Source organism: Aspergillus lucknowensis (assembly GCF_044049455.1).
Source record: "Aspergillus lucknowensis strain CBS 449.75 chromosome Unknown BJX67scaffold_2, whole genome shotgun sequence".
NCBI classification, from domain to species: Eukaryota; Fungi; Ascomycota; class Eurotiomycetes; order Eurotiales; family Aspergillaceae; genus Aspergillus; species Aspergillus lucknowensis.
In genome coordinates this window covers 751904-773074 of record NW_027263546.1, presented here as the reverse complement: position 1 = coordinate 773074, position 21171 = coordinate 751904, and the positions used below count along the sequence as shown (strand labels likewise).

The following is a 21171-nucleotide window of genomic DNA, read 5'->3' as shown; positions in this document are numbered from 1 at the left end:
CTTCATGGGTGACTTGGGTGTCCAAAGTATAATGCGTATGTGGAAGGTTTGACGGGAAACAAGACCACTCTTCCGATCCTGCGAGCCATGAATCTGCAGAGGCAAAGTCGAGCGCTGGGAAACTGGGTCGGGGGAGAGGTCCAGTCTAGAACCAGGGATCTCCGCTTGCAGAGTCTGCTTAACCTAGCCGGATTTCTGTTTTTGGAGTCCCGGCGGCCCAGAAGGCCCATCGCCAGACTTCTGGAAGCGTTGTTGGTCCCCTCGTCCCTCCGAGTCTCTTTCTCTCACGATCCCTCAATAAGAACTACCAACCCCTTTGGGCCCCGTTTCCTCCTTCACTTCATCCCCCAACGCAACCGTCCACCTTTGCACCGGACATGCTGCCCTGACCACACCAAATCTATCCCAAATCGCCTCCTCCACCCTTCGGAACCCTCATAATCGCGATTGACACTCTTTCCCGTCGGGATCCTCCCCCATACAACGCACCCCGGCATAATGGCCGTCAACGCCCTCCCCAAAGCAACCCCTCTAGCCGGCGACCGCTCCTCCAACAGCCCTTCACTAAATAAGCGCTTGCCCCCCTTAGCCAATAGATCATCCCTCACCTACAAGCTCACCAACCTCTCTAAACAAAAACTCGCTCGCGAGGCCACTGCCCCCGACCCTGATATCCGTCGCTGCCTCGGCCACTTCCGGCTGCACTGTCTGTCCATGGAATGGGCGCAGCAGGAGATGGCTACGAAGATTACGGCGATTGAATTCGAGGATGACGACGAGTCTGAGGAGGAGACTGAGAAGGAGGAGAAACACAAGGAGCCGCGGGAGGAGGAGGCTTCTTCCCCCGTTACTATCACCACCACGGCACCTGAGCCAGAGGCCGCAGAGACCCCCTCAACAACAACAACGACAACCAAGGAGTCCGAACAGACTATCCAAGTCTCTTTCGAGATAGTCAACTCTTTGTCCGAAGAGGAAGAGAAAGACACTGGTATTGTCGACAAGAGTCGTCGGTGCATCGAAGCCCAGAAGCCCTTTTGGCCATCGCCTGGGCAATGTCTGCCCGTCCCTATCACCGGCTAAGCCTGTCGTCACCTTTGACCACACTTCGCTTCGGACAACACCGAAAAGTACCTCCTCCACACCTCGCATCACTACTAACGCACCATGGGACCACATAATAATCAACCTAATGGGTTTCATGACGAAGTTACGACATCTACGAATCTTGTTCTTCTCTTCTCTTCTTATACTTATCCAACGGCGTCCGTTTTTGGTTTACCTTCTGGCGCGCATTATATCCGGACGGAGCGGGAGCGCAAAATTTGGTTTCTACAATGCCCGGAGTTGGTTTGGCTTGGTTTGACTTGATTTAAATTGGCGTGGACAAAAAATCATTTCGCATATTTTTTTTCGACTGTACCTAGTGTATGCAAAAACTACTACTAACTATCTTATGTATATATAATGAAGCAAAACACATAGTTATTGCATCTCTGCGACATTGTCGATCTCGCATCGTACAATATACCAGATAAAGACCTCCCCACTGCACCGACACGGATCGGTCTGTCCACGAGAACACCGTGGAGGGTATACGGCTCGATTCCCGCTTTGGGAAGAGACCGGGGTCCTGCTATCCGGTTTTTCCGCAAGACCGCCTGGAACCAATTAGCTCTACGCCTCTTGAAATCCGAGGAGACCGAACGGTCGACTTCGACGATACTGATTCTTGAATATACCATACGGAAGGGAAGGGCTTGTTAGTTTGTCTGTGTGTGTGGATCATGTGGTGGACGCGGAAAACGGAGGAACTGGATAGATACTGTTGACCTCGCTGTCATCTGGCTTGGTCGAGGCTTAAAGCTCTTTTATTTCGTACTTTCTTTCTCGCATTGGCCAAACGCACAACAAATCGAGATAATTGCAATTAATTAGGCTACCTCGAGCCTCGAGGAGGCTTTCTATCAGAACTGCGTGTTAGCATCTACTATCAGGCTCAACAAACAGCCTTACGCAAGTGTGAAACACAACTGAGATACTCGAAAGTATCAACATCTAATAAAAACAAGGCAACGCCCGCTAACATATATGCATCGATTAAATACAAATTACATCGCAAATTCATCATCGTCATCCCACCCCAGTGCCGCGTAGATCGACTTATCAGGAGTCACTAGCGCGGCCGGCGCCGCCTTACTGGGCTCAGAACCAGTGGCTCGACGAGCTCCAGCGGACGGCGTAGCTGTTGGGATGGGTTTGGGTCTCGGCGGCGTTTCGAACACCATTGAGGATTGATCAGAGCGAGTTGAGTTGCCCGGAAGACCAAAAAGGGGAGGCGGGCGAGGTAGTCGAGTAGGCGCGTCAAGGCGTGTGTCTGCAATAGCCGCGGCCTGCGACCTGACAGGAGTTGAAGGGTCCGTTTCCGTGGAGCGAGGGGCTGGTGGTTGAGGAACGCGGAATAGGTTCCCTGTCCTGGGGATGGGCGATTCTGAAACCTTGCGTTCTGCGGAGTCGTGGACCGAGACTGAGGGCTGGGGCGCACGCCGCGACGGCGTCTCTTGGACTGCAACGTCGGCAGTAAACGTCGCGCCTGAGAAGGAGCTGGGTCGAACCACGGAACCGGGTATAACCTGCGGCTCCGCATTGAAGGGTGACGACGAAGATAAGGATGTTGCTTTTTGCTTGGACCTAACGACGCTCTTGGGCAAAGGCAAGCCGGCAACGGCGTCTCGCTTTCGGGTTTTGCTAGGCGTAGCCATGACTTGCACGCCTTGTCCCAGGGGATTTCGAATGGGGTTCTTGGGCTTCCTTGAACTGGAAGTTGTGAGCCGCTTCTCCACGTCCTGGGCAATATCCTTGGCAACTAGCTCGCGGTTTGGCCTCCGGAGCGTAAGAATAGCAGCGTCCAGCTCTTTCTTCTGATCCGCTAACATTTGCACGCGCCTGAGCTTACTTTCATGTTGCCGGGCCACAGCGATCAGGTCCACCTCACGGTTCTCTGCTCGCTTGGCCTTCTGAATGCCTCCGCGCACGCTTGTGCTGGGAGGTGGCAGTAAGGGAGTGGTATCGCGTTTGCTCTCTATCTGTGACGGTGCGGTAGTAGAGCGATTGAGTGATGGCTTTGATCGGCCTTTTAAGGCTGTCTGCTCGTCGCTCAACACGCGCTGTAGTGTACGACGAGATTGCCTCTGGGAGGGATTGTGTTCAACGCCCGAATCTTTGCGAGAGGATTTCTTTGCTGATTTGGGGAACGGTGAGGTAGCGCTAGCTGAAACACCCAGTTTCCGCGTCATCGATTTGCAGCGATCTGGTAGCCGCGAAGCATAAAAAGGGATAATTACTTCTGTGCAGAAGTCTCGCATGGCATCACTTCCGCCCGTCTTCCCAAGTTGCTGGCTGCTTCCCGGAGCCTGAGACTCGGAAGGGGCATTATCAAAGCCTACGGCGTGCCAAATACAAAGTCGATCAAGGTGGAGCTCGAGCACTGTATTCAGGTCTTGCGGCTTCTTTGTTTTCGGCTGGGGCTTCTGTGGAGTCGCCTGGGTATCCTCTTCCTGACCAGTCTTCTTCACGTCCCCCGCAGAGGCAACCTCAAGTGCCATTGTCTCCAAGATAAGAAGAATCTGGAGTTGGGTTTCGCGTAGCCGCAAATCCGCGACATGCTTCTTGATCTCTGCATCTCTGGACGTCTCCGCTGGACCACCGCTTTCTGCTAAGGACCGGTTCTTCCACCACCATCGGATAGCTTCGGGCTCCTCTGGGTAGAGGCCGTTCCTTCCGAGAGTCTTCTTCTTGCTTTTGCGCTTCTTCGGGGCCGCATCATCGTCTGATACGCTGAGCACGATATCGCGGAGAGTTGCGGGTAAAGTCTCGCGGAATTTCAGATCCATCTTCTTTGCCGTCAAGATAGCATCTCGGTAGAATGTGGTGAGACCCAAAACGGCGCCTGGGCCAGCTTCCGCGCATTGGAAGGCTGCCCGGCAGCGTGCTAGAGGGCCCTTGGCGAAGTATGCCACGGATGCCTGTAGTGTATCAGCATAACTCGGTCTGCACCACGTCGCGTCAGAGTAGATAACATACTTTGCTGATGTAGAGGGCGTGTAGATACTGCTCCCTCAGTCCATCTAGCAGCTCTTGTGGAGACTGCCTTGTCTCTTGGGCGTTTCTTTCACCAACCTCGCCAGAAATCGAGGGCCCAACACGATCTTGTGACTCCGCGGGCACAGATAGCGTATGAACGTCACAGCTAGAGCTCCTATCCATCGAATCAATGGGTGACATGCGCTTCGTTCGTTCATCTTCACGGCCCCCATTATCGGAAACCCCAAAGACAAAATCAACTTTGGCGCGTTTCGCAGGGATCCCAACGCTAAGGTCTGGCGCTGGATCTTCAACCTGTATCTGCCTCCACCACTCAACCCCCGATGCATTGTCCACATACTCTTGAGGGGTGCATTCTCCTAGCCCATTGTTGACTCGGTGATGCGATGCCTTAACCACAACGCGGACATGGCCCTCATCCACGCTTGGGCCTAGTTTCATAAGGGCATAGATACCCTTCTTGACCCTCTCAACCACATATAGCCCACCGTCCGAAGCTAATCGCACCACCAAAATGACCGGTTCCGCTTGCGAATCCGCTTCAAAAGCCGGAATATTCGCCTCGAAAAGACTTCCGGATTGAATCTGTGACAGCGCGGAAGGCGCATCCAGCCAGTCGAAGGGAAGCTGAACTCGTGGGATTACCGCAATCGGCTCAAAGATGTACGGTTCGTCTGATAGGGAAGCCGTATGGGCCTTTATGCGGGGGCGGCATCAGTAAATTGGGAGAGAGAATTCGACGTTGTAGAGCTACTCACGCGAATAATGATATTTTTGCCAGCCGATTTATGGAAAGTCGAACTTATTTTACGCTTTTTGGTCGGTGGATGCGCATCATGGAGTTGGTTGAGTGGGATGGGTTCAAGAACATTGAGAGATCCACGCGAGGCCATGGACGCGCGGTGAAGTTACTCATACATTGTACTGTGGATGGGAGACGAGGAGTTCAGAAATTTAGAAATAGCGTGGAGTAGGCGACGTTAACAAGAGGTTGAGGAGGTGTATGGCTGAACGGGGAGGACAATCTTTAGTTGAAGAATCCGGTGCTCCATCTCAAGACGCGACTTGAATGAGGCTTGGCGTCACGCGTTGGTGGGGAAGTGGGAGCCGTGCCTGAGTGCCTGAGTGCCTGACCGCAGCCTCAGGAAGATGGGGCTGCTTCGGAAAACCCCCAAGGAGACGACAGGAACCTCCCCTACAAAAGTCTTCTCAAAATTCACCAAAGCTAATGTAGTCTTTCGGATGGATGTTTTTGCAGATTTGCAAGTTGTTATGTTCATTAATCTATATTGCCAATGTTTAGATTAGCATGCGATTGTGGCCGAGGATCGAACTGTATTGTTCAATCCCGCCAACTGCAGGGCCTTCATAGCAAGCATCCGACATCAAGCCGAAATGCGGAGCTTCGAGGCTTGTGTGTTGAAATCGACACATCCAACAAACGCCATATACATCCCTCCCAGCCAAAAGTGGTATCATGTTGAATTTATCCGCGCAAACCCTGGTCTCCTTGGCGACCATGCAAAGAAATAGTCAGACATTAGGAAAAGAAACAATAGATGCTTTTTGCTTTGACATGTCTATGCGTGTGCTTTGAGTTGTTGAAACAAAGCAGGGAATCATTACATTCGTAAAAGGAGATAAGGGTGATATGTCAAAGGAGAATTGAGCTCGAAGCGACATTGCTTAGAACTTGAGGGCCTTGGGCTTCTCCCAGGAGAACTCCTGGTTAGTGAAGTGGCCGTTCTTGGCTGTCTGGAAGTAGATGGGCTTGGCCAAGTCGAGCTCACGGACAATGACACCGGGACGAAGGTCAAAGTTGTTGCGGATAATCTGGACGAGCTCGTCAGAGCTCTTCTCAGAGGTGCCGTAGGTGTCGACGTAGACGGAGAGGGGTTCAGCAACACCAATGGCGTAGGAGAGCTGGACAAGGGCACGGCGGGCGAGACCGGCAGCCACGAGGGACTTGGCAATCCAGCGGCCAACGTAGGCAGCGGAGCGGTCAACTTTGGAGTAGTCCTTTCCGGAGAAAGCACCACCACCGTGAGCACCCCAGCCACCGTAGGTGTCGACGATGATCTTACGGCCAGTCAGGCCGGCGTCACCCTGGGGACCACCGATGACGAAGCGGCCAGAAGGCTGAATGTGATAGATGGTGCGATCGTCGAGGAGCTCCGCGGGGATGACCTTCTTGATGATCTTCTCCTTGATGACGGCACGGAGCTCCTCAGTGCTCACATCATCGCTGTGCTGGGCGGAGACAACGACGGTGTCTACGCGCACGGGCTTGACAGCACCGTTGTCGTGGGCGTACTCGACGGTAACCTGGGTCTTGGTGTCGGGACGAAGCCAGGGGATGGAGCCGTCGTTACGGGCAGCCTTCATGGCGGAGTTGAGCTTGTGGGAGAGGAGGATAGTAAGGGGGAGGAGTTCAGGGGTCTCGTCGGTGGCATAGCCAAACATGATACCCTGGTCACCAGCGCCAAGCTTCTCGAGAGCCTCTTCATAGTGGAGACCTTGGGCAATATCGGGAGACTGCTGCTCAATGGCGACGAGGACGTTGCACGTCTTGTAGTCAAAGCCCTTCTCGGAATCATCGTAACCGATGTCCTTGATAGCGCCACGAATGATAGCCTGGTAGTCGAGTCTAGCCTTGGTGGTGATCTCACCAAAGACCATGATCATACCTGTCCAAGGTTAGCAGGGGGGCGACACATGGAGTGAAAGGTCGTTCACTTACCAGTCTTGGTAGCGGTCTCACAGGCGACCTATAGGAAGTGTTAATCGCCGGTACAAACGCATCTTGGCTCAGACACGGGTCTTTCGGGTGCGCAAGCGGGGTTCGACAATGGGAACGGAAATTGTTCAATTTTTCCGTACCTTAGAAAGAGGATCCTCTCTTAAGCATGCATCCAACACAGCATCCGAGACTTGGTCGCTGGGAACTTAGTCAGTCGAGAGTCAAGAATTGATTTCGGGGCAATTGATGGTAAGCCACCGGTGTGTACAGGGGCAGGGAGACGTACGCAATCTTATCAGGATGGCCTTCTCCAACAGACTCAGAAGTGAACAGGAATGTCCCAGTCTTGGGGGTGTTTGTAATGGAGCCCATGGTGAAGGTTGTGCTGGTTGGAATGGGGGGAAAGGCGAGGATCGAGAGTGTTGAGAGTTTTCAGGAGGAAAACGAGGGGTATTGCAATTTAAAGCGGGATGGCCTTTTTCTTCCGGTATAAGCTCGGACCGCAAAAACATCGCTCCGAGTGATTGCACCATCCTCGCTCCGGCCAAAACGGCGACCGATTCGGAGTTCGGGCCTACTCTTTGGTTAGAAGGGGAAAAGCTGCAAATTCGCCGCCGACATTACCCAATTCTCATTTGCAATTTGAGAGGGGTACGGAGTAATTGTTTGATTTTGACATTTGACCGGATTCCTTCCACCTTTCGCTTGGGTTCTTTGCACCAGTCGATTCCTTTCCCCCTTCTTTGCTTCTGGACTGCAACATCAATGTCCTTCATGCATTCATGTTTCGAGGTTCCTCCACGCTTCCAACCAGTAATGTTCTTGACCTGGGGCAGAATCTCCCGAGTCTTCGCATTGTCTCCATGAAACTGTCTTATACGCGGGTCCGCGTCCGGTTCGACGAGGACAGCTGTCTGACGCGACTGAGTTAAAAGTGAGACTGAATGATCGGCATGTTCACACTTCAGCTTGCGAGTTTTAATTCTGCCCCGAGGCATCTTCCAGGCGAGAACCAATCTCTCACGGGTAGAGGTCTGATTGATCCCGGAAGCTCGATTATCTGACATGTTGTCGTTCGGCTAAGTTTGGCTGGACTTCAGCGTCAGGTGGGCGCACTATTTTCCATCGCTCCCTAGTCGGCTTTTACTGAGATATCTGGTCCCTATGAGCGGCGGATGGACCTGAGGCCCCGAGAGAGCTGTCAATGGAGTTGATTCATGGTTCCCGATTCCTCAAACGCTGATGTCCTAGACGAGATGCGGTACATACCCGCCCCAACCCCCCAGGCGAAATTAACCCACTTTACCTGTAAGGTACCGACATTTATCTGCACAATCTGCTCAAGAGCCGCAAGGCTGAAGAAGAGTAGGTGATGCAACGAGAGCTGACAGATGTCGAGATCCTGTTCGTCGTCCTCAATGAGTATTAACAAGGGTAACGTTTGAATGTCAATGGCCTATCGAATGAAGGTGCTGCTAGACTATAAGGGTAGGGCTTAGGGGTGAAACAAGACGGACAGGTTGTAGTTGACGGCCATATATTATGATACTTGGTCTAGGTTGGACCGCATTAACTTCCTACTACCACACGGCGTCATAGCAATGAAGTGTCACTTGCCCATTCTCTATTTCCTGCTAATCTGTTGTTTGGAGAATGGAATGGATGAGGACTGGCCGATGTATGGTGGCCACTGGGGCCGGCAAATCCGATTATCCTTGTCGCTGCCTGGAAATTTTCCTTATAAAAGTCAACCCTTGAAGTAAAGTGCCAGCAATGCGACCATCTTCGGTTAGATCACGAGAATTCTCATCCTAGATTATCTCACACTGAGTGCCCAGTATTCGTGGATAACAATATTAATACGGGAAAGCACATCAATATAGGTATGATTAGATCCTGTTTTCTGAGAGGTCACGACCAGAGCTGATGATTCTGCGAGAAGGGGTACCTCATCCTTTTCCTTCGAGATTTTTACGCAAGAATACTGTATCAAAAATAGCAGCCGCCGTGGATTCCGAAAACGTCAGTCATATACGCGGGACACCCCCAAGCGGCAACACAGCCGTACCTGAGCTTTTACAAGACGACTATGTCGAGAAGGATAGGATTCTGCTTCTAATCAACGTGTGGAAGCCGCTATCGTCTTTCGGTTGCGGAAGTACCTGGACCCAATTCGCCAGGCTCCTACAAGAGGAGTTGTCAACGAGGATAAGCCCTTCACTCGAAGGGTTGACCCTTTTTAGTGGAGCGGCGTATTCCAACAGGAGTACCCTGCAAATTGTCTCGAGCAAATCTTTTCTCCAGGGTCTGTCGGCCGAATTGATGAAGCTCAGGCTTCATATGGCTACCTTGGAGGTCTAAGGAAGGCTGGAACATAAGGATTCTTGCTGAGGCTGTGTTGCTTCTGACTGCCTTTTTCTAAACAAAATAAAGTTCATAATCGATGAGTAGGTTGTGAGCTACCTATGCAAGCTCATAAATGGTCCTCGGACTCGGAGGTGAACAGGAAAGTTCTGGACTTGGGGGTGTGAGTGAAGGGGAAGTGGAATTGAGAGGACGAAGAGGACGAAAAGCGAAAGAATATGTAAAGAGGAGAAAACAGAGAAAGGGGGATGATTACCCTGGAACCATTTGGCGCTCCAACTAAATAGTGTCAACCCTTCTAGTGAAGGGCTTGTTCTGTTTGACAGATTATTTAGAAAGAGAAACACCAAAGTCCGAGAGCAATCATTGGGATGTTTGTAAAACGGAGCTCCCAAGCTTGAGTATGCCCGTCGCTCGTTGCCTCGAGGATCACCAAATAAAAGCATTGCAGAGCTGACCTTCTTTGGTGGAGCCGCTCGGCGGACAGTAAAATTTCATAGAAATTCAGCCCCGCAGAGCTCACCCAACAGCAACAGCACATAACGACACACAGAGAACGCAATGTCGAAATTCGGAGTCCTGGTCATGGGCCCAGCGGGCGCTGGCAAAACTACCTTCTGCAATGCCCTCATCCAACACCTCCAGACAACCCGCCGAAGCTGTTTTTACGTCAACCTGGACCCCGCCGCCGAGCAGTTCCAGTACGAGCCAGACCTCGACATTCGCGAGCTGATCACCCTCGAAGATGTAATGGAGGAGCTGGGGTTAGGCCCCAACGGAGGTCTGATATATTGCTTCGAGTTCCTGTTACAGAACCAGGATTTCCTGTCCGAGGCCCTCGATCCGCTCAGCGAGGAGTACCTCATCATCTTCGATATGCCCGGTCAAATCGAGCTCTACACACATGTCCCGCTCCTTCCGTCTCTCGTGCAATTCCTATCCCGCGCCGGCCCTCTAAATATCAATCTCTGCGCCGCCTATCTCCTCGAAAGCACCTTCGTTGTCGACAAGGCGAAGTTCTTCGCCGGTACCCTGAGCGCCATGTCCGCCATGCTGATGCTCGAGATGCCCCACGTCAACATCCTCACGAAAATGGACCAGGTGCGCGAGATGGTCTCCCGTCGCGAGTTGAAGCGCTTCACCCGCGTCGATGTGCAATTACTGCAGGAAAATAACGAGGTTGAGCATGACCCCGGGTCGGACCCGATGTCGAAGGAGTCGTTAATGAGCGGTGGATCCTTCGACAGGCTGAACCGCGCGGTTGCGCAGCTCATCGACGATTTCAGCATGGTGTCGTTCTTGCAGTTGGAGGTTCAAGACGAGGATAGTGTCGCTGCTGTGCTGAGCCATATCGACGACGCCATCCAGTACCATGAGGCGCAGGAGCCGAGAGAACCTGGCGATGCGCAGGAAGTCGACTGGGAGGATGCGGATTGAAAGCACGAAAGTTGAAAATTCCACGCCACCTACGATACAATTCGTACTTAAACGGCTCCCTGCCCACACTCCTGCCTCTCTCCACCCTGGTTCTTTTACCATTTCTTCAGACCAAGAGGCTACACGATTGCGCAGCCCTTCCCCCGACCCATAAAGTTTCGAACATCGAAGACGAAACGCCAGCAATACACTCAACAGGACTCAAAGTCAACAATCACCGACTCGCTGAAGCCGAGTTCCCCTGATTGAAGGGGCGATAGATGATCGTTCAATGGGATATCAGGAACGGATACATTCGGAGAATCATAATAATACCTATACACGACTCTACGCTCGTGCATCTCAGAAAAACAAACCCTAGACTCCTGTAACATGAAATGAACCCCCCAGACCTAACCAAACAGCGCCCTACCACTCTACCAATCCGACGCCACTCAATCACCAGCAGGGAATCGCTAATTTCCAAAATCTCGTAAACAGCCAATCCGCTCGAGCGTCGTAGAAGAAAGAGAATGGGAGGTCAAGGTTTCCCCCACGAGCCCCGACTCGACCTTTCCCCTGCACGCGCAGTGGATTCTTCAAGACCGCGCCCAAACTGCTCTAGCACACCCACAAGGAAGTTAAAGACGAATCCCAAATCGCGCGCTACCTTCGCCCATCCCGCCTGGTACATGTATAACCCCAGGGAGATTATCGTAGCCCACCAAACCAGGCGCATCGTCAACCACACCCAGAACATCACAGCGCGCCGCGTGTAATCGAGGACCTTGAAGGAGACGAAGAGGATAAAGATGAGGACGAGTACCGACGCGAGATCCGGCATTGAGGCGAGGAGGTGCGCGAGCGGCTGGACGACGTAGGGGTCGAGGTATGTTAGGCGTAGGTGGGTGAGGGATGGGTCGAGGTAGGATTCTTTGATATGCTCCAGCGAGGGATTCAGGTATGATGCGTGGAGATGGGCGAGATTGGAGGCTAATGGGGAGGAGGCGAGATGTTGGACGGCGGGATGCTGGAGTAGCGACTGTATGGATTCTATGCGATTGCGTTTCTTGTTACTAGAGGCGCAGGTGACACGAGTTTCCGATTTTAAGTTACCTGGGAAGTTCTCCATAGTGATCGGTCCTGATTGAGGAGTCGACGGGTCGTTGTGAAGTAAGAGTAGGTTGAGTCGGTCTATATAGGGTGCATAGAACGCGGCGAACAGGAAGGCTCGAATGAGAGAGACCGTTCGAATCGTCTGTGAGGTCAAAGTATGAAACGACGAGAGCCTGTTGTCTTGAAACAGGCTGTGGAGATCTTGCGAGAAACCGAGGCAAACAAAACAAACACGCACGCCTTCCTTTCTGGGACGTCTCTCACAGTTGTCCCAGAGTTGGTGCTTCTCGTTCATCAACTCATGCCCATGAAGGTTTCTCACACTTCGTTATAGATCATTGCCACCAATCTTATGGAGGCGCTTTCAGTCGAAATGGCTTTTTGGATATTTTCTTCGAGGATATTGGCAGACCCGCATACCCCCTTTGGCCGTTCCGTGATGGTAACTTTTGGACCCGTACGATTCGGCGGCCCCAGACAACACCGATGACTGCGAAAATGGGTGGCGTCTCAGAAAGCTTCTGACATGAAAGGAAAGGATGGCGATACCCTATTGGACAAGACCAGGATGAGAGTGCATTCAACGGGCGTCGTCTCAAATTGCAGGTTGTGATTCTCGTCTCAGTCTCGCCTGCTCCTCAAGACAAGATCGGTGGGAAAGTGAAGAGTATGCGAAACATAGTTTATACTAGGAGCAGAAATAGTCTCACGAGCTTCCAAGTGGTGTAGTGTATCAATCAACAGGTCATAGACCAAGATTAGGTATAGCTCAATTATATACAAACATTAGAGCAGAACGTCGTGGTGCTCGTAACAAGCATATATACAGTACAATCCTCTTCGTCCAGCCGGTCCGTCCACCGGCAGGAAGCAACATGCAAATGACGAATGAAAAGGAACAACGCCGGTTCCTAGGATATATAGATACTCTTTCCAATGTACAGAACAAATCTCAAGGGACATTAATCAGCATACAAGAATTATAGGTCTAGGTAGGGGTATCAGTTGCGGCCGAGGAGGTTTTTGAAGACCTCCCGTTCTGTGAGAATGGCGGCTTGAAGGCGGCGGGTTTCGCGGAGTGCCTCGTCACTAGGCTGGGTTAGCAACACAAATCAAGTGAGATTCACGGTTTGTATGAGCTTACCGAGCGGATTGAAGTTCAGCCACATCGATCTGTGCACGATTCATGCGGCTGACGACCTCTCCCATTTCCCTATCGGCCTGACGCAGCAATTTCTCGAGCTCCTTTACTCGTTGATCAAGGGCCTCGGATTTGACAACCTGGTTCAGTGGGACCCCATCGCCGCTGGTGGTCTTGTCCAAGCGTGGAGATCGCGTGATGAACGGAGTGCCTGGGGGGATAGGCGACAACGCAGCTGGACTACGGTTACCGTTCTTCATGCGCATAAGTTGGGCATTGTGGGTCTCTCGGAGTTGGCGGACCTCTTCTTCATGACGAGCCATTTCATCTTCCGCATGCTGTTGTGCGCTCATTAGTGCATCTTCCATCTCCTTCAGTCTAGTCTGCATCTCGTTGATACGCTGAGCAGATAGCTGCTGATTTTTCTCGCCCTTGCCGATAGCGTCAGCCAAACGGTTGCGCAGAGCAGTGTTGCTTGCTAACCGCTGGCGTACATGCAGGGCTAGCATGTCCGTCCGAGTGACGGACTCCGTCAGCTCATTTGACTCTCCATGCGGGGAGTGTGCGACGCTTGCTTCGGCTTGCTCGCGGTCTGCCTGGAGCTGTTGATACGCAGATTCCAGAGACGAGGAGGTGGCGATAACTTCGGCAAATGCATCTCGGTCTCCCTCGATCTCGTGCGGAACCGCAATGTCATGCTCCTGCAGAAGAATACGCAGCGAGGCGGTCTCCTGCTCTGCACGATCCAAATCCATCTTCAGACCCGCCAGGCCCTTCTCGCATTGCCATTTCTGATCCAACGCATCCTCGGCGCGCATTCGCAGGTGGTTCACCTCGTCGCGCAGATTTCGCACCTCGCGTTCATAGCCCATGCGGCGGGGGGAGCCCGCCGCCTGCGCGCGAGCCAGTTCTAGTTCCATGATCCTCATGCGTTTCTCATGTTGCCGAGCTTCGTGGGCTTGGCGATCGAGTAAGCGTTTTAGGGCTCCATGAAGGGCATCCCGTTGGGCCTCAGCCCCTTCCACCCGCTCCGTCAGGGATTCCCGAGTGTCACGGTCCTTGGCCGAGACCGAATTCGACCTAGAGAGCGAACCGGACCGTGACATACCGTTCTTGGTTGGCATGCGAGCCAGAGAATTCGACCGTGACAGTCCAAAAGCACTATGCCTTTTCATCGGCACGTTATCCTCCTCCGCGATGGAAGCAAACCGGCCCCCTTGTAGCTGGGATAGGGCCGCATTCTCAATCTTCAGAGCCTCGATTTCCTCCTTCAACCGCTGCACTTCCGCTGGATCAACCAGAGGCTTGCCTTCCCGAAGCAGGTCCCGCTCGTTCCGAAGCTGCTCCAGCTCGACACGCATGGCTGTGAGAAGGTCCTCAAAGTTGTCCTTAATTTGTCGTTCCTCGGTCAGCTTACGGCGAGTACTCTCCAATGCGTTTTCGAGCTCGCGCGCTCTCGAGGACAAGTCCGAGATTTCTGTCCTTTCGCGTCGAAACTGGGGGCGATCAATTTCGGCCTTTATTGGGAAGCTCGCTTATCTTACCTGAGCAATTTGTGATTCTAGAAGCTGGACATGCGATTCCGATGCCGCTCGACGAGATCGCTCCTCCTGCACCTTCTGGCCGAGTTCGACCTTGAGTTGAGCGCGCTCCTGCTCCGCAACGCGCTTGTACTTTTCTATATCTTCGACTCGCCCACCCGATTCGTAGGCATACCGGATAGAGCTGGTTCCTGAGTCCGAGAAATAGTCACTGGTGCGCCGGTTGGGAGTATCTGAAGGCATTTCAGACTGCAACCTCTCCACCAAGTCTTCCAATTCCATCTCCCTCCTTATCGATCCCGCCAACTCGGAGCTGATTTCCCGCAGCTCATTTTCTAGCTCCGCCACCAGGGCGGAGGGGCCGGATTCTAGCACACTCGCGCTACTCAGGGAACCATTGCGTACGGGATAATTCCCGTTGGGTCTAGCAGAAGGATCAAAAGGGATTGAGGTGGATGGGGTAATGGAAAAAGAAGTGCTAGGGAGAGAAGGCGGCATTGGAGACGGCATCGGAGATCGACCGCTGTCGGATATTTCCGTACTGGAAGACTCGGCACCAGGGGAGGTAGTCGTCGCAGCTCTCCAGCCGAAAAACGAACTGATCTTGCTTCCGGGAGTCTTTGGTTGTCGTGGATCGTTTACACCATTGGACATGCTCCGAGTATTCGCGTCGATTAGGAGAGGGGGAGGACGGTTCGGTGGTGGGTGTAAGGCCATGGTTTTGGCACGTTTGTGGTATCCGGAGGCAGGAGAGGGAAGGACGGGGATGAACGGTTCGCTGACGAGACGGCTGTGCACGGGAGTCCCATTCGTAAATTGCGAGTTATATAAATGAGTTATATCGTCGTCGCTGTCGTCACTGTCGTCTCCGTCTCCAATCAAAGCGGAGGCGGAGGTGTCTATACGGAGAGGATTCTTGAGGGGACTTCCTCGAGGAAATCTGAAAGCAACCGAACGAACGGAAATTAGTTAGACAACGTCCCGAAAGGAGCACAAGCATTCGACGTTGTTCGTCAAAGGGAACAAAGGGAGAAGTATGAACAAGAGGAGATGAGCGTACAGGAGAAAGGCGAAGGGAGCATAAGGTCGAGAGAGGGGAGTGGAATAAGGTTGTCATACCTCTCAAAGTTCCTGCGGGCAAAGAGCGGCGGGTCCCCATGCACAGGTGAAGATGTCGCAGGGGCCTTTGACACGGGGGAGGAGAGACGTTGTGAGTACGAGCTGTCCCCAGAAGAACGAGAAAGAGAGACGGGGGACTGAAGAGAGGTGGAACGAGGCGGAGTGTCCGCTTGGGAGAAGGAGGTACTCAGAGGGACAGAAGGAGAGGAAGACGTGGATTGAGTCGATCGGCGCGAGTGAGAGAGAACCACAGGAGAAGCCGTGGGCGGCAATGGTTTCCTGCGCACGAGAGCAGCAGCGGTCTTGGGAGAGGGAGGAAGAGGGCCAAGGTCAGGAGTAGTGGCTTCAGGTTGATGGGGATGATGATAGGCGCTCGTTGCAACAGTGGACGAAGACTGGGCGCCAGGCGCAGGCGGAGAGATCCAGCCAGGGCCCATGATTCGTGAAATCGAAAATTAGTCACAATATACACGGCGATAAAATAAGACACGGTGATAATCATGGGAGAAGAAACAGAAACGGAAAGGATGGGATGGGATGAGCGGCAAGAGAGTTTGGTCGCTCACGCCTCGAGCAGACAGCACTCTCGGGGGCCAAAAAGAGACGGCGGCAAGGTGAGGAGCGAAAAAGGGACGCAATCGTCGAATGAGAGGCAAGAAAGGGACAAGGTGGTGGTCAATGGGCTTTGGATCGACGGACCCTCATTGCGACGACGAAGAGTACAAAAGGCGCAAAAGGCGGGCTGGAGAGGGCTGGAGTGGGCAGACGAACGACAGGAGAGGGCGGAGGACGGCTCAATCGAGTAAAGGGCGAAGGCACACAAGACGGCACAGAGCGAAAGGAGCTAGAATGCCCAAGGGGAGGAGAGGAAAGAGGAGAAGATTCAGGGGGAGGTTCGAGGAGGAGAAAAGCACGGGCCGTGAGAGAGAGACCCATCCGGTGGACCTCATAGTCCATGGACCTCGACTCTATCGGCAGATTTTGAGACTGCAAGCTGGAGTCGATTCCGAGTGCGACGGAGAAAGAGAAGTCTCATCCTGTCCTCCAGAAAGAAATGGTCGACAGCAAACAACCGATACAATTCATCAGTGCTGATGTTTGCCACGAAAGGATGGAGCACGGGCGCTTGGACGGACGAACCATCCCCACCCGTCAATCTTCAGGGGTAACAACTTGGAACCTTGAAAGGCCTTGGAGTTGCACTCGAGCCAAAGACCCCTGTTCACCCAATGTGAGAGTAACATTCACAGCATGCAGTCTCGGCTGCCATCACTTGTGTCAAGTTTCAACTGTCGCCTTCTACCGCCTGAATGGATAAGAACATCCAAGCACTATTGAATTCGCGCTGCCTCCATGTCTTCAACACTGCGTCGAGACTATTTATGCTCGAGACTAACGTCATGCAGGCTTGCCGTTGAACATTGGCCGGGGGTCTCGCCTCCCATCAAGAAGAGTTGTGACCTGTCAACCACTTGGAGAAATAAGCATTAGCCCCCTGACGTTCTTGAAAATGGTGTCCATTGAGAGTTGCCCGCATGAGACTTCCGTGCATTCTTCGGATCGACCCGACCACATTCCTGATTCTTCATTTCCCACGTCAACCTCGAAGAAAGAATGAGAAATATGAGTATTTACATATCAAAATTCAGACCTAGCGCTATACTCGCTCTCCTGACTCAACGCCAACTCAAAGCGCCATCCCAAAATCAATATCCATAATAAACCCGCTGCCATTTACAAGGTCCAATGCCCCAAACATCCAAACTCGTAGCCATGAAGTACAAAATCCTTAGTAGGGAATAAAATCGAACCGCATTCGATCTGGACAGTCAGCTCAAATTCACACGAGGGACGGAGAAAAGACCGATCATACCTAAAAATCTATTCCAACTCTCATTCTCATCAAGCTGGTGAGCCCAATATTGCTCTAAGAACTTCAATGACTGCAGCACATTCGGCACCCGAATTGTGTCATGAAGTGATGACAGGAGCTGTCGGACGCGATCCCGGTCCTCACCCTGTGCTTCACATCCCGCAATGAACAGCGGAGTCGTGAGCATCGTCCACGGGCTCAGGCCGGGAGATGGCCCTATCTGTTCGGAGCATTCGATGATCCTCTTCACGGATCGCTGCACGGACGGTGATGATGCCGGTAGTCTGCGTAGTCGACGTTCGATCTGGACCAAGGCGCTGTGCTGAAACGCTTCGTTGCACATGGTGAACCGTAGGATGTGATCCGGTGATAGACCCTCGACCACCCCCGGGTAGAACACGGGTGGCGACTCCGCACCCCGATCGATCAGTTGCAGAACTGATGACTCCAGTTTTGTGACCTCTTCATCATCGGCCAGTTGATCCGGAGGGGTCTGCCAGGCCGCGGCTCCAATACCACGGAACACAGCTGACAGACTCACCGTGAACCCCCAGTAGTCGTCGAGATAATCGGGCATCTCTGCAGCCGTGTTGACAGCCTTTGAGATTGTCCGGCATTCAACACCCCCAATAGGTGGGCCGTTCCCCGTCAATGCCGTCAACGACACGATCGATCGGTACCATCGATCCAAATACCTGCGAAAACCTTCCGAAGAATCCGGAGACGACCCTTCTCGGCCACGCGCTGCAATCATCAGTGCCTGCGCTCCTTCAACGTGAGCCCGCCATGAGTTCGGATGGATAGCACCGGAATGGATCTCCGCAAGACAGAGAGTTCGTGCTGTCGCCAACAGCGCATCAGTACCCCGAGTGCCTGGACTCTGCAGCTCTTTTCGGAAATGTTCTAAACTTATCGCCATTAACCGTGCGATATCCGGAGCTGATTTCACGTTCTCTGACTGATTGTGTAGGGCTTGAAGGTGGATAGCGGAGAGCGCCATCGTTGCGTAAAGTAATGACGGTGTCTGAAGGGCCATGGGAACTAGCATTCGACATATTTCTTGCTGCATACCCGCATGGCACGCGGTAATCTGCGAAGCATCACTGAGGAAGTGGTGAAGGAGAGATTTCTGGTTGGTGTTGAGGGAAGAAAACGGATCGACGAACTTTGGCAATGTGATGGTCGTAGGGGCGGCCTCGGAAGGTGAAGCGTTAGCGGTTGTGTAGATGAACTCTCCTGGCGAGTACTCTATTTAAGCAGCGCTTGTCAGAGCCGATAAGAGTAGAGGGAGTGGAAGGACTCACCCAGTTTCTGCATGCAAGCACCGAATCTTGACCTGGAAAAAGCTCGACCACCCCACTGCAACTGCATCGCATACCGGCACTGCGTTCCCGCAGACTTGCATCGCCCACAAGTTGGACGCTCCTCGTCACATTTCTGCCGTCGAGATTTACATCGCTTGCAACCGCCAAAAGACCGTGACATTGGGAAGCGGCCTTTTCGTAATTCAGAGGGAGGTCGAAGAATTCGTCTCGGCGTGCGCGATTTTTTTTTTCTCTCTCCCCGTTTCTGGGGTGCCTCACAGCGTTGCCCCGTCTCTAGTTCTTGAGTTTCAGTGGTTCAATTCAGAGAGTGACAATGCACTCAAGCGGCGGTCAGACCGGGAGGCATAAATACGTGAAGGAGTTCAAGTGAAGCGGGGAACCGGTAGGTTGCGTCGTTGCCGGCACGAGTGGCAATCGTCGGAGATAAGCTGGTGAACCATGGGCGATCCGTATAGCGGCGATCACCGGTCCACAACGACCTCCAGCGGCAAGAATCGCCAATTGGACGTCCAATTTTTTTGGCATCTTGAGTGGTTATATTCTGCTCGCGTTCCCACGTCGAGATTTCCTGTATGCTGAATCCTTGAGTGGCCTCCGAAAGGTGTCGGTGGTCGCGTGGCTTGGCATCCTTCTCCTCAAGCTGGGGTGTGGCGGTTCTCAAAGCTCTTGAAGCATTTTCGATCTCTGGGTTCGATAACTCTGATCCAGCCACTATATTCACAGTATATTGATGACGGTTGAAACGACACGCTGCAAAGACCCTTCAAGGGAAGCAGGGGAAAGTACAAACAATGGGGTAGTAAGTATACTTGGTCTTTTTAGTGACCAGTGCGGCTAAGGTAAATGTACAAAGGAAAAATCAGTCGTCAAAGGTATAACGGAGCCACTCTCCCACCGCCCGCAAGCTTTCCCATCGTACCGATTCATCTTTGTCGGCCATCAATTCCATCACCCGTGTCTTCAATCCGAGCTTCTCCAGCTGGCCCCGCCGCTCCGGTAGCTCTTTTACCAGATGTCCTACGTCGTTGCAGGCAATGGCGAGGACTTGCTTGTCGTTATCCCAGCTCTTGGAACTGATCTCAGCCAGCTTTTTGGGAAGGGCTCCGTTGGATTCATCCAGGATCCGGCGAGCGTTCTCTTTCCAAAATGTAGGATTCCGATGCGGTGGCGACCACCGCAAATGGCCGGATTGCAGCTCAGCAGCATATTGATCGAAGGTCGTTTGGGTTTTGGTATACTCTTCGAGCATCTCTGACAGGTATTTCAGGTCCTCTAAGAGGTCCGGATCGGTTAGGTGTCGGCCTGAGAGGTTTGACAGAAGCGCGGGAAGCCGTACGAACACCGCAACCGGTAGAAGACTGGCGCGGTTGGAAGATAGGAGGTTCTTGACGGTCGCAAGGAGAAGGCGGGTGGTCTTTTCTTTCGGTGACAGGCGTAGGAGATGTGAATAGAGTTGGATAATTTCATGGTCCCTAGACACATTAGCACGAACTATCTCATACAATTCAACGCACTCACGTTTGCAAGTCGTCCCCAATCAGTTCTCCCTCAAAGCTCAGTTGCCAGAGAACGAGAAGGACTCGGTATAGGAGTTGAAGGCCTATCCCGCCCGATATTCCTGCGTCGATGCCCCTCGAGCTACCAGCCAAAGTCGTGCTAGAGCTGTTATCTTTCGCACCGGCAGCGGCGCGTAGGATCTCAACTAAAGGATCAACCGTCTGTGCCCGCTGCGTCCAGAAGATCTGACGAGCTCTGGACGTGCGAAGTAATGCCGAGTGACCCTGCACTCCAATATCCTGAAGCCCACTGTCCTGGTTCTGGGTCAGTGTGGCCAGATAGCCATAGAGCTGTGGGAGCGCCTCCTCATCCTGCGCTGTCGATTTTGAGGAAGCAGTAATGCTCGCTGAGACTAAATTTGTCATAAAGGTGGACGTAAGCAGCGCAATGGGGTCTTCGGCGTTCGTAGAATTGCGCAATAAAGGGAGGAAGGGCTTGTATGGATTTGGATGGGCTATCAAGGCAGATGCGAGGGCCGGAGCATCTAGAAACCGGGAGAGTTCGTAAGTTGTTTATTCCTCCAAAGAAGCTTCACCGTCATACCGTTGATGAGATCTGCTGCCAGCACCAGGATATACTGCACAATATCATTCCTCTTCGCGGCTGACTCTAGGACACTCTTCCCGCCCGGCCCTCCTGCGAGCAAGCTCACATAACCCGGGATATCCCCATCGATCGTCTGACGCCTCTGCTCTTTGCGAACTTTATCTACCGCCTTGATCTTCTTCAAATGATCATCAGTGATGTTTCCAGCCCGAACAGCTCCGTCCCACGGAATAGGGCGAGCTCGAATGTTGTTCTGGAGGGAGTTGAGGTAGGTTGGGGGCTCCAATGAAACGGCCGACATGATTCCCGGCAAGTACGGCAGCCTGCCA

The 21171-nt window shown here is 52.8% G+C and overlaps 8 protein-coding genes across 8 annotated transcripts; 3 read left to right on the top strand and 5 right to left on the bottom strand.

Moving 5' to 3' along the window:
* The first annotated feature begins 276 nt into the window (after positions 1-276).
* BJX67DRAFT_341344 (uncharacterized protein) lies at positions 277-1493 on the top strand. Its single transcript, XM_071027883.1, has one exon. The coding sequence runs from the start codon at positions 499-501 to the stop codon at positions 1081-1083; it is 585 nt and encodes a 194-aa protein (XP_070891021.1). The 5' UTR covers positions 277-498; the 3' UTR covers positions 1084-1493.
* On the bottom strand, positions 1433-5155 carry BJX67DRAFT_341343 (uncharacterized protein). The gene is made up of 3 exons (XM_071027882.1): positions 4863-5155; positions 4084-4800; positions 1433-4025 (listed from the first exon to the last, which is right to left on the bottom strand). Exons 1-3 carry the CDS (start codon positions 4995-4997, stop codon positions 2112-2114), a joined length of 2766 nt encoding a protein of 921 aa, XP_070891020.1. The 5' UTR covers positions 4998-5155; the 3' UTR covers positions 1433-2111.
* A 198-nt stretch (positions 5156-5353) lies between these two features.
* BJX67DRAFT_341339 (S-adenosylmethionine synthetase) lies at positions 5354-7345 on the bottom strand. Its single transcript, XM_071027881.1, has 4 exons — positions 7131-7345; positions 6985-7042; positions 6845-6872; positions 5354-6791 (listed from the first exon to the last, which is right to left on the bottom strand). Exons 1-4 carry the CDS (start codon positions 7214-7216, stop codon positions 5791-5793), a joined length of 1173 nt encoding a protein of 390 aa, XP_070891019.1. The 5' UTR covers positions 7217-7345; the 3' UTR covers positions 5354-5790.
* A 2352-nt stretch (positions 7346-9697) lies between these two features.
* BJX67DRAFT_341330 (putative signal sequence-binding GTPase GPN3) lies at positions 9698-10974 on the top strand. Its single transcript, XM_071027880.1, has one exon. It carries the CDS (start codon positions 9770-9772, stop codon positions 10643-10645), a length of 876 nt encoding a protein of 291 aa, XP_070891018.1. The 5' UTR covers positions 9698-9769; the 3' UTR covers positions 10646-10974.
* BJX67DRAFT_341329 (Apq12 family protein) lies at positions 10975-11900 on the bottom strand. Its single transcript, XM_071027879.1, has 2 exons — positions 11741-11900; positions 10975-11677 (listed from the first exon to the last, which is right to left on the bottom strand). The coding sequence occupies exons 1-2, from the start codon at positions 11754-11756 to the stop codon at positions 11166-11168; spliced, it is 528 nt and encodes a 175-aa protein (XP_070891017.1). The 5' UTR covers positions 11757-11900; the 3' UTR covers positions 10975-11165.
* A 601-nt stretch (positions 11901-12501) lies between these two features.
* BJX67DRAFT_96873 (uncharacterized protein) lies at positions 12502-16082 on the bottom strand. Its single transcript, XM_071035680.1, has 4 exons — positions 15542-16082; positions 14426-15362; positions 12885-14377; positions 12502-12829 (listed from the first exon to the last, which is right to left on the bottom strand). Exons 1-4 carry the CDS (start codon positions 15976-15978, stop codon positions 12742-12744), a joined length of 2955 nt encoding a protein of 984 aa, XP_070891016.1. The 5' UTR covers positions 15979-16082; the 3' UTR covers positions 12502-12741.
* BJX67DRAFT_96919 (uncharacterized protein) lies at positions 16083-17029 on the top strand. Its single transcript, XM_071035681.1, has 2 exons — positions 16083-16896; positions 16948-17029. Exon 1 carries the CDS (start codon positions 16187-16189, stop codon positions 16634-16636), a length of 450 nt encoding a protein of 149 aa, XP_070891015.1. The 5' UTR covers positions 16083-16186; the 3' UTR covers positions 16637-16896; positions 16948-17029.
* A 341-nt stretch (positions 17030-17370) lies between these two features.
* BJX67DRAFT_369480 (H(+)-transporting V1 sector ATPase subunit H) lies at positions 17371-21143 on the bottom strand (the record flags this gene model as incomplete). Its single annotated transcript, XM_071030765.1, has 4 exons — positions 17371-18660; positions 19659-20211; positions 20258-20780; positions 20840-21143. The coding sequence occupies 4 exons, from the start codon at positions 21141-21143 to the stop codon at positions 17371-17373; spliced, it is 2670 nt and encodes an 889-aa protein (XP_070891014.1).
* Positions 21144-21171: the final 28 nt, after the last annotated feature.

Excerpts from the sequence above, each read along its gene's own strand:
- BJX67DRAFT_341344 (XM_071027883.1), top strand. The coding sequence starts at position 499 with ATGGCCGTCAACGCCCTCCCCAAAGCAACCCCTCTAGCCGGCGACCGC.
- BJX67DRAFT_341343 (XM_071027882.1), bottom strand. The coding sequence starts at position 4,997 with ATGGCCTCGCGTGGATCTCTCAATGTTCTTGAACCCATCCCACTCAAC. Across the intron at positions 4,801-4,862 it reads GCAAAAATATCATTATTCGC|GCCCATACGGCTTCCCTATC; the intron begins GTGAGTAGCTCT and ends CCCCGCATAAAG. Across the intron at positions 4,026-4,083 it reads ACGCCCTCTACATCAGCAAA|GCATCCGTGGCATACTTCGC; the intron begins GTATGTTATCTA and ends GATACACTACAG.
- BJX67DRAFT_341339 (XM_071027881.1), bottom strand. The coding sequence starts at position 7,216 with ATGGGCTCCATTACAAACACCCCCAAGACTGGGACATTCCTGTTCACT. Across the intron at positions 7,043-7,130 it reads GGCCATCCTGATAAGATTGC|CGACCAAGTCTCGGATGCTG; the intron begins GTACGTCTCCCT and ends CTAAGTTCCCAG. Across the intron at positions 6,873-6,984 it reads GAGAGGATCCTCTTTCTAAG|GTCGCCTGTGAGACCGCTAC; the intron begins GTACGGAAAAAT and ends CACTTCCTATAG.
- BJX67DRAFT_341330 (XM_071027880.1), top strand. The coding sequence starts at position 9,770 with ATGTCGAAATTCGGAGTCCTGGTCATGGGCCCAGCGGGCGCTGGCAAA.
- BJX67DRAFT_96873 (XM_071035680.1), bottom strand. The coding sequence starts at position 15,978 with ATGGGCCCTGGCTGGATCTCTCCGCCTGCGCCTGGCGCCCAGTCTTCG. Across the intron at positions 15,363-15,541 it reads GCCCGCAGGAACTTTGAGAG|ATTTCCTCGAGGAAGTCCCC; the intron begins GTATGACAACCT and ends GGTTGCTTTCAG. Across the intron at positions 12,830-12,884 it reads GCTGAACTTCAATCCGCTCG|TGACGAGGCACTCCGCGAAA; the intron begins GTAAGCTCATAC and ends AACCCAGCCTAG.
- BJX67DRAFT_96919 (XM_071035681.1), top strand. The coding sequence starts at position 16,187 with ATGAGAGGCAAGAAAGGGACAAGGTGGTGGTCAATGGGCTTTGGATCG.